Source organism: Notothenia coriiceps, unplaced genomic scaffold, assembly GCF_000735185.1.
Source record: "Notothenia coriiceps isolate Sejong01 unplaced genomic scaffold, NC01 NC01_scaffold00018991, whole genome shotgun sequence".
NCBI lineage: Eukaryota > Metazoa > Chordata > Actinopteri > Perciformes > Nototheniidae > Notothenia > Notothenia coriiceps.
The window spans coordinates 1-9,066 of NW_011351692.1; the positions used below are offsets into that span (position 1 = coordinate 1).

General features: G+C 41.0%; 3 protein-coding genes across 3 annotated transcripts; 2 read left to right on the plus strand and 1 right to left on the minus strand.

Annotated features, from left to right (window-relative positions):
* The first annotated feature begins 1,866 nt into the window (after nt 1-1,866).
* Nucleotides 1,867-4,889, plus strand: LOC104951350 (ATP-binding cassette sub-family G member 2-like). The gene is made up of 6 exons (XM_010777989.1): nt 1,867-1,955; nt 2,043-2,164; nt 2,454-2,608; nt 2,966-3,055; nt 3,384-3,490; nt 4,190-4,889. The coding sequence occupies exons 1-6, from the start codon at nt 1,867-1,869 to the stop codon at nt 4,335-4,337; spliced, it is 711 nt and encodes a 236-aa protein (XP_010776291.1). The 3' UTR covers nt 4,338-4,889.
* A 670-nt stretch (nt 4,890-5,559) lies between these two features.
* LOC104951351 (polycystin-2-like) lies at nt 5,560-7,326 on the minus strand. The gene is made up of 2 exons (XM_010777990.1): nt 7,143-7,326; nt 5,560-6,456 (listed from the first exon to the last, which is right to left on the minus strand). Exons 1-2 carry the CDS (start codon nt 7,266-7,268, stop codon nt 6,247-6,249), a joined length of 336 nt encoding a protein of 111 aa, XP_010776292.1. The 5' UTR covers nt 7,269-7,326; the 3' UTR covers nt 5,560-6,246.
* Nucleotides 7,327-8,225: 899 nt separating this feature from the next.
* Nucleotides 8,226-9,019, plus strand: LOC104951352 (dnaJ homolog subfamily C member 25). Its single transcript, XM_010777991.1, has one exon. It carries the CDS (start codon nt 8,538-8,540, stop codon nt 9,009-9,011), a length of 474 nt encoding a protein of 157 aa, XP_010776293.1. The 5' UTR covers nt 8,226-8,537; the 3' UTR covers nt 9,012-9,019.
* Nucleotides 9,020-9,066: the final 47 nt, after the last annotated feature.

A 9,066-nucleotide genomic window follows, 5' to 3' on the forward strand; every position in this document is an offset into this window, starting at 1 on the left:
CCCCCGCAGCTGAGCGACAAATTCACGCCTTCATCTCCTCCCGCCTTGACTATTGCAACTCACTCCTCTTCGGCATCAGCACAACATCCCTCAACAGACTCCAGCGTGTCCAGAACGCAGCCGCCAGACTCCTCACCCACACCAAATCATGGCATCACATCCCCCCGGTCCTCAAAAGAACTCCACTGGCTCCCCGTCTCACACCGCATTCACTACAAACTCCTGGTCCTCACCTGTAAAGCCCTCCACCATCTAGCACCCCCCTACCTCACTGACCTCCTCATCCTCTACCAACCACCCCGGTCCCTCAGATCCACCTCAGCCGGTTTGCTTTCCATCCCCAAGGCCAAACTCCGGAGCTTCGGGGACAGAGCCTTCTCTGTGGCAGCCCCGAAGCTCTGGAACTCCCTCCCCCAAGACCTCCGTGAGTCTGATTCCCTCACCCTGTTCCAGTCCCGTCTCAAAACCCACCTCTTCAACTCTGCTTATCCTTAAACCCGCCCCTCCCCCCTCTGAACCAACATCCTCCTGACTGCTTTTCTGTTTTTGTTTTGTTTGTCGACCTTACTCGTAATGTAAAGCTTCTTTGGGTCTAGAAAAGCGCTATATAAATCCCATTTATTATTATTATTATAATAATAGATAACCCAATAAATACAAACTATGAATAATACCCCGGTTATCCTCATTCAACGGTCAGGTAGCAATAACAATGGGTTAACCAGAAATATACAACTTTTATGAAAGCTGCATTACAGGAACGTTCACAATATTAATCATAACTTCTCACAGGTTAACCCAATGGTGCAGACCTTCCTCTAATAAGAAATGTATTGATTCTTTTTAATCAAAACTCACATCAACTGGGCTGAATTATTTATCAAACGTTTTGCCTGATATTAAATCCTGTATGTCTTTTATGATGAGCCTACAGAGATATTTTTCTGATTATTTTTGGGATATAATGTGGTTATATAGTAAGGAGTTATTGATGTTTCCTAATCATTGTTCAGGTTGTTAAGTCAGTCACTTGCTTTCCATAAAGAAGTGTGAAAAGTAGAGCAGGCTAATCCTCTTACCGTGTTTTATTGGGCACAACCTGGTACTCACAGGCTCAGTGAAGCACATCACAAACCTCAACAGTCTCCCTCTTCTTTCCTGTGCATGCTTCAGTGGAATATAAAGACTTGATGTCATTATATTCTTGGTCAATGCTTAGGCAGTATGGCAGACAGCGGTGTACGCGGCTTAAACATTATTCTGGCCTCCCTCCGGCTCACTGGTCTATAGTGGAGTCAGTCACCTCTTAAGTCCCGGCTGTACGTACATACGGACCACACCACATCTACTCAAAGCTGCCTTCAGTCAACTTTTCTTTACTCAGTGTAATCTGCAACGTTATTTTCATTTGCATCAGACACTCTGAGTCTACATCCTGGGGCATACTTCTTAATTTAACATAATATTATATATATATTTTTAGAAAATATTAAATAATGTTTGTTTTAACAATGTATATAAATATATTTTAAAAGAAATGCGTTTTGTATTATTTTAAGCTTTTAGGTTTCTAATTTGATCTTACCTGGAATTTTCTTTTACTATAAGCAACTTCTATCAGTAACTTATTAAGCTGTGCCTATTCCCTATATTATTATTATTTGTATTATTGTTATTATTATTATTATTTCCAACTTTCACTGGACATGTATGCTTATAGGATATCTTATTTCATTTTAATCTTTTTTTTGGCACATTCTCATTTCTAATTATTTTAGCGAGTGCCGTGCTCCCTCTTTCTCTCTGGATATGTGGAAAGTAAAATATTGAAATAAAAGCCTGGTGTTGGTTTTTTGTTGTTGCAGGATGGGCGCCCTCTTCTTCATCACTACCAACCAGTGTTTCAGCACCGTGTCTGCAGCGGAGCTCTTCATCACTGAGAGGAAACTGTTCGTGTACGTTAAGTGGTTCATTGTTAAGTTAACCTTTGGATTGAGTAATAAGAGCTAGAACTTACTTTATGTTTCTGTTTCATGTTACAGTCATGAGTACATCAGCGGCTACTACAGGGTGTCCGTCTACTTCCTGTCTAAGATCCTGTCCGACATCACTCTGCGCACCGTCACCTCCGTGATCTTCAGCTGCATCGTCTACTTCATGATCGGTAAGACTGAAAAGAAAGTGCTTTTAGACGAACTTCAAGAGAATCTGATTAAACAACATCCTTAACATTTATCTCCTTTCTTATTTTTGCATTTTGAAGTATGAATGCTTGTTGTTTGTATGTTGTCTTCTCCTGAATGTTTTTTATCTCTTGTTTGTTTTTTGTATTTTTGATGGCGGAGTAGCTCTACTCATCTCATTGTAGCTGTATAATGACAATAAAGTATTCTATTCTATTTTTAATATAATCTATAAAGTATTTACATTCGTACATTTGTGTTTCCATGCAGGTCTGAAATCCTCCGCCGCAGAGTTCCTCGTCTTCACGCTGACGGTGACCCTGGTGGCGTACACGGCCACCGCCATGACGATGGCCATCTCAGCCGACCAGAGCGTCGTGGCCCTCGCCAACATCTTCATGACCATCACCTTCGTCTTCATGATGGTGAGAGACACCACACAGGGAAATATGTAGACAAGCCAAAATATACACAGACGACACTAATACCTTTTAATTAGGACTCAGATGTGTTCGGACTCAATTCATGTTATTAGTCGACGGTGTGTGAATGTGTGCGAGTGTTGGCTTCCTTGAGCAGACTGCATCTTGTATGGCAGCCTCAGCCTCTGTGTGACTGTGTGTGAGTGGGTGAATGCTGACTTGTATATGTAAAGCTCTTTGGGGAGTCGTAAACACCGGATAAAGTGCTATATACTCATGCCGTCCCTTTAACATTTAGTTACAGTGGCTGAGCTTTTCTGGCTGTGATTCAATATGTAAACTTTGGTGTGGTGTTTATAGATTTTCTCAGGTCTGCTGGTGAACCTCCCCAGCATCATGGACTGGCTGGCGTGGCTGAAATACTTTAGCATCCCTCGCTATGGCCTCGCAGTAAGTCACAATTAAAGGTTTTATTTGTGATATTCCCGCATTCAAATGTCCTACAACGACTAGACTTATTTTATATTGTGTTGAGCTGTTTTCTGACATTACCCTGAATGTTTGTGATGTCTAATTCCTAAATGTAATCATATAGCTTAAACCCTCTTTACATAGTTGGCTGTAAGGTTAAACAGTCCTCTCTTAGAATAGTGTGAGCACTTACAGAGGTCATTTGAGTTCCCTAATTGATCACACAGATCATTCTGAGTTTACAGTCTAATTTACCATGTTCAATTTGTTCTGCTCAGCGTTCATTGACTATATTGTCTTTGTCCAGGCTTTGAAGATCAATGAGTTTGTGGGTTTGAAGTTCTGTGACGAGGCTGGGATCAGAAACATGTCGGCTGCAGGGACAAACTGCAGCGTGAGCGCAGCCGGCCTGACGTGAGTACTCCTGCATGTGTGTGTGACCTGGTTGGGTCTTACTGGTTTCATAACCTCTGTGATCAAATATGACTTTTCCAGTTGAGCTAGTCCACCATCGCTCATGTTGAAGTTGCCACTCTTCACAACCTTATTTAGACTTGGCTTTACAAACGTCTATGTGCAGAGGCAAGTGAAAGAAATTAGGTGTGTGTTCATCCATTTTTAAAATCTAATCTAAATTGTTTATATTCTCTGTTTCTTACATAAGAACAGGATTTTAAAAATATTTATAAGTTTTCCTAAATTTTAGGTTAGATTTTTGAGACCAGAGCGGGGTTTGGCCGTGTGTTTGTTGGAGTAAAATATATTTTGACCAAGTGCAACATACCTATATGGGACCAAAATCATTCATGTTTTCCTAAACGGCAAATTAGCGCCGATTAAATGCAACTCCAGCCAAAAGCAAGACGTGACAGTAATGTTAAACCAACACACGGTTAATGTATAATATGTGCATAACTGTGCGTGCTGAAGTTAAAACTCACCTCCTAAAGAGTTAGAAGGAACCTAGAAACAATATCCTGGGATCTTCTTTTCCACATCAACACAGACTTAGAGAATGGATCCATGTATTTGTATCTCACTTGCCTCTCAGGGCCTTCCGTATTATATTTAACTATTTAACTCTCAAATATGATCTTGGGGTTGTTATTCCAGATGTACAGGGGAGCAGTACCTGGACTACCTGGGAATAGAGTACACCACGTGGGGACTGTGGGAGAACCACGTGGCTCTGACCGCCATGACGTTCATTTTCTTCATCATCGCCTATCTGAAACTCCGCTACATCAAGAAATTCACTTAAATGTGATTATTAAAACTATGCAAATGTAGCATTTTTCATTTTTGTCTTCATGGGACCAGGCCATTAAATATTCACCAAAAATGTCAGTATTATAAGAATCTAAAGTTAGATGAGACGAGAGGAACTACTCTCATGTTTGTGTGCTAATAAGTAAGGGGGAAGTTAGCTTAGCATAAAGACCTGAAGCAGGAGGAAACAGCTCTGGCTCGGTTTAAAGTTTGAATAAATTTACCATACCAATTTCAGTTGGTTGTTCTTAATGCAATGTCAGTGAGAATGAATATATTTTGGATGTATTTTTTATTTATGAATATTTGTTGTATTATTTCCAAATCAGATTTTATTCTGTACTTTTGTAATTTAGTAATGTTGGTTATTTCGTTTGTGCACACTTTCCAAATGACCTTGATTCTAACTAATAACTGATTATTTGTATTTGTAGATATTATATCATTATATTATAGATAGTGTGTGTTAACCCCTTTATGTTAGGGGTGTCAAACTCAAGGCCCGGGGGCCAAATCCGGCCCGCGACTTCATTTTATGTGGCCCCGCAAGAGCTTGCAAAGAATATAATACGTTTATTATACGGTCACATGACACTTTACAGAAGCAGGTTGCCCATAAACTACATGTCCCACAATGCATCTCGTTTTGTGACATGTGCACTGAAGAGAATTGCAATTATTTGCCCTGGACTTCTGCTTTCAAACGTAGCTAATTACCCTATCCGATAATAATCCAATTCAGAGGCAATAATGTAATATAATACATTATTTTATATATTATATATTTATACATGTATATTTATATAGTTACAACCGGCCCTTTGAGTGCAACCATAATGCTAATGTGGCCCGCCATGAAATTGAGTGTGACACCCCTGCTTTATGTTAATCCAGAGAACATTTATAAACATTTATATTATCAGACAGCTTTTTGAAAACATGTATAAACATTTTCAATAACATTGGACTGTGTTTTTTTGTGTGTGCAGTGAGTTTTGATAACATGCTAACTTTTTTCCATAGTGTACCATTTAGAAACATATTTAAAAAAAATATTATAATATGTTTTTCAGTCAGTTATCCCTGATACATAAAGACCCTTTATAAAGTGAAATCCAATCCAATCAAATGCTTTTTTTAACCTATTATTATTATTATTATTATTATTATTGGAGAACTACAACCAAAAAAAGTCTGAAAAATTAAACAGTATCCTGTATTTTAATAACACTTTATTGGCATTATAATAGATTAAAAAAAAGAAATAGATTGTAAAAAAAAAAAGTAAGGCACAGAGAAAAACAATAATGAATGCATGGGTTTCCCATGAACACTAAATGCACTCCAAATCGAAGTTTGTTTTAAGTTACAATATGTATCATAAAGTGATAATAAGCTATTAGATTTGAAGCTTAATTGATGTACAGAGGATGAGTGAATATGACAGAACGTGCCACACTTGTACCTACTGTGTATTAAAACGATGAAAAAAGAATTAGCACGATTTTTTGGTATTTGTGTAAATGCTAAGATGTGTGGATACAGCAATCAAAAGCAGGTGAGCATATTTCTCATGTGATACTAAAATCATACGCTGCGTATTCTGAGTACATCTGAGCATGCTGGCAGGCCGCGGTATAATATTTACTGCAATGTAACACTGTACTGTAAATCCTTCACTATTTGACCTCTTTCACACATGTCCCTTCATCATCCTGTTTAAGTAATACTTCATATTAGCTTTAGTGAATACTTTAAGATGTCTCACAGGAGGGCCTCACTCTCTTTCAGTGCATTTTTGATTTTGTCACCTCCTTTGTAATATGTGAGGAAATGTCTTGGTTGCTTGTGCAGGGGAGTTTCCAGAGGAGTGCTGTTCTTCCTTCCATCAGGCTGACTTCTCACACATGGCCGCTCGCGTTGGTGCTGGCGTCGAGGCCGTCGGTGGAGAGTGAGGAGGGGGGGCGGGGGCGGGGGCCGCTGGGGGTGGCGGGCTGAGCGTGGCTGGCCTGAGACACCACGTCGTCAGACTCCCAGCGCTCCAGCTCCTCCCTCACCAGCCGCTCCATCTGCTCCCTGTGGACGTCTGTGTCCCGGCTCAGACGCTCGTCCTGACACAGAGACACAGTTTGTTTACATGCACACAACAAACTGCCTGACGCAGGATATCTGACAACAAGCACGGTTCTAATCTGGTTGCTGCCAATCTGCACAGAAGTTAGCTGCAGGACAGAATCTCCATTTCTCTCCAGCGTCTTTGTTATTGAAACATAATTCATAAATCCGTATAGCCTTTTTGATTTGAGATGTACAGAGGTTTCTGTCAGACACACTGATTGTTCCCCAAACTGTGGAACAGCCTCTCGTTTGATCTTAGAACTGCAACTTCAATTGGAATTTTTTTAAGTAAATTAGTAAATCTTTTAAACTTTGTTGCAGTATCACTGTTCATGTTTTATTGTTTTTACATATTTTGATTATGTTCCTCACTTGTTATTGTCATTTTTTTGTCATACTATTTAAAGCACTTTAGGCTGCGTCAAGCATGAAAGGTGCTATGGGGGGCGTGTGGCGCAGTGGGTTGTGCGTTGGTGTTGGGATCAGGTTCAAACCCCACTGCAGTCAGCATGTCGTTGTGTCCCTGAGACACATCACCCCAAAATTGCTCCTGTGGGGATTGCCCACAGTATTGAGTATATAAGTAACTTTGGATAAAAGCGTCTAACAAGTAATGTAATGTAATGCTATTTAAATAAATTGTATTATTATTATTATTTTTGTCTCTGCAGCTCCTCACCTCCATGACTCCGTCCAGCAGTCGGCTCAGCACGTCTCTGCGTTTGAGTTTGGCTCTCTCCATCGTTTCCAGCTTCACGATCACGGCGTCTATCTTTGACACGATGCTGCCGATGGAGTGCTCCATGCGGTCCACACGCCGCACCAGCCTGAGGAACACGCAGCCCAGATTAACATGTCTTACTTTACTACATGAATTACTACAGTCATTCTGATTAGTATGAACAACTTGAATACAGAATGCATGTACATTTTGAAGGTATGATAATGAGTCTGCCATACATTTCTATTAATCAGTGATTAGTTCAACTTGTATTTAATGATCAACTATGTCGGCATGAAAGGGTCCTTGTAGTTAAAAAACAATAATCACTATGTTGTGATAACGGAGATCTTACCTTGCAGATTGATCTTTATGTATTCATTGTTATGTTATGCATGGGGTTTTTGTTATTGTATTTGACTTGTTGTTTGCTCCTTTTACCCCTCACTACTAGAGATGTCCCGATCCGATCACGTGATCGGGGATCGGAGCCGATCACGTGATTTTCAAAAGATCAGAATCGGGAGAAAAAAATCGGGGATCGGGATTTTTTTTTTTTTTTTGAAATACTTTTAAATGTTGTATTCAATGTTACAAAACAAAAATGACCATGTTCAAGTCTTAAAGTCATCCTGAGGCCTTAGTTTTGGTTTCAAATTACACAACATCATGTATGTGTTGCTTCTTTGGGGCTTGTTTTCATAGACCTGGTTGCTTATTTCTCTCAAATCTGGCAACAGAGTGGGCTCAGTGTCTAATTGTAGCAGTAAGCTAACGAGTACTGATAAGCTTTATTTAGATTTGATCCAATGCTGCACAACTGAACTGATCCAATGCTGCTGTGAAAAAAAGAAGCTATATCCATGTTGGATAGAATATCCAATTTAAATAAAAAAATAACCTTAAGGGACAACTTGAATGCTTTTTTTCTTTTTTTTCTCTTAATGCATTGCATAAAGATCGGATCGGGAAAAATCGGTATCGGCAAATTGTCAAAATCAAATGATCGGAATCGGATCGGGAGCAAAAAAAGGTGAACGGGACATCCCTAGTTTACACTACTTTATTTTAAATGTAAATCTTGACAAATGCAATGCATAACTGGGTGTTCTGTCTTTAATCTCACAAAATCCGAATTCTGAGATTAAAGTCTTACCAAAAGTAAAAAAGTGAGAGTTTCGACTAAACTCAGAATTCTAAACAAAAAGGTCAGAATTCAGCTTCAGGCGATAGGAAAGTCTGCATTCCCCTCTCCAGCATCCCTCCTTCTCACAGACGATCTTTGAAGCATGCCTCGTCATCTTTCCACATTGCGCATACTGATTATGTCAGCAGCAGGCGACGGGACAGCCTATGGTCGGCAGCAGGTTTACAGAGATGGCTGCGGGCATGGAGCGGAGCCGCGGCGGCGGAGCTGGGTGTCCCCGGACAGGGAAGAGCTGGTGGCTGCTCGCGGTGCTCCTGCTCTCCGTGAGCTCCCTGCCGGTGGCCTCCGGGCTGGTGGAGGGCCTGTACTGCGGCACCGAGGTCTGCTACGATGTGCTCGGAGTCTCCCGGGAGGCCGTCAAGCTGGATATCGCACGGGCTTACCGGCAGCTGGCCCGCCGGTACCATCCGGACCGGTTCAGGCTCGGAGAGCCCGGCTATGAGGGAGAGACCCGGGAGTCCGCCCACACGAAGTTCCTGCTCATCGCCACTGCGTACGAGACGCTGAAGGTGGGTCAGTCTCAGAGAGGGTGTCCCTTCAGAGGACACTCTCATGTCCAGCAGCGAGCTTTGAGACTTGTGTGTCTCTTTGTGTCCCTGGGTGTTTTTTATGTCGAGTAAAGCTGCTACAGAGCCACTATTTCAAGTATACTACGTCATCGAGTGGCGCCGATGG

Bases quoted from the DNA above. Each gene is read 5' to 3' on its own strand.
- LOC104951350 (XM_010777989.1), top strand. From the start codon at position 1,867: ATGGGCGCCCTCTTCTTCATCACTACCAACCAGTGTTTCAGCACCGTG. The intron at 1,956-2,042 runs GTACGTTAAGTG...TTCATGTTACAG, and splicing joins ACTGAGAGGAAACTGTTCGT to TCATGAGTACATCAGCGGCT. The intron at 3,056-3,383 runs GTAAGTCACAAT...GTCTTTGTCCAG, and splicing joins TCCCTCGCTATGGCCTCGCA to GCTTTGAAGATCAATGAGTT.
- LOC104951351 (XM_010777990.1), bottom strand. From the start codon at position 7,268: ATGGAGCACTCCATCGGCAGCATCGTGTCAAAGATAGACGCCGTGATC. The intron at 6,457-7,142 runs GTGAGGAGCTGC...TCTCTGTGTCAG, and splicing joins TGCTGGACGGAGTCATGGAG to GACGAGCGTCTGAGCCGGGA.
- LOC104951352 (XM_010777991.1), top strand. From the start codon at position 8,538: ATGGTCGGCAGCAGGTTTACAGAGATGGCTGCGGGCATGGAGCGGAGC.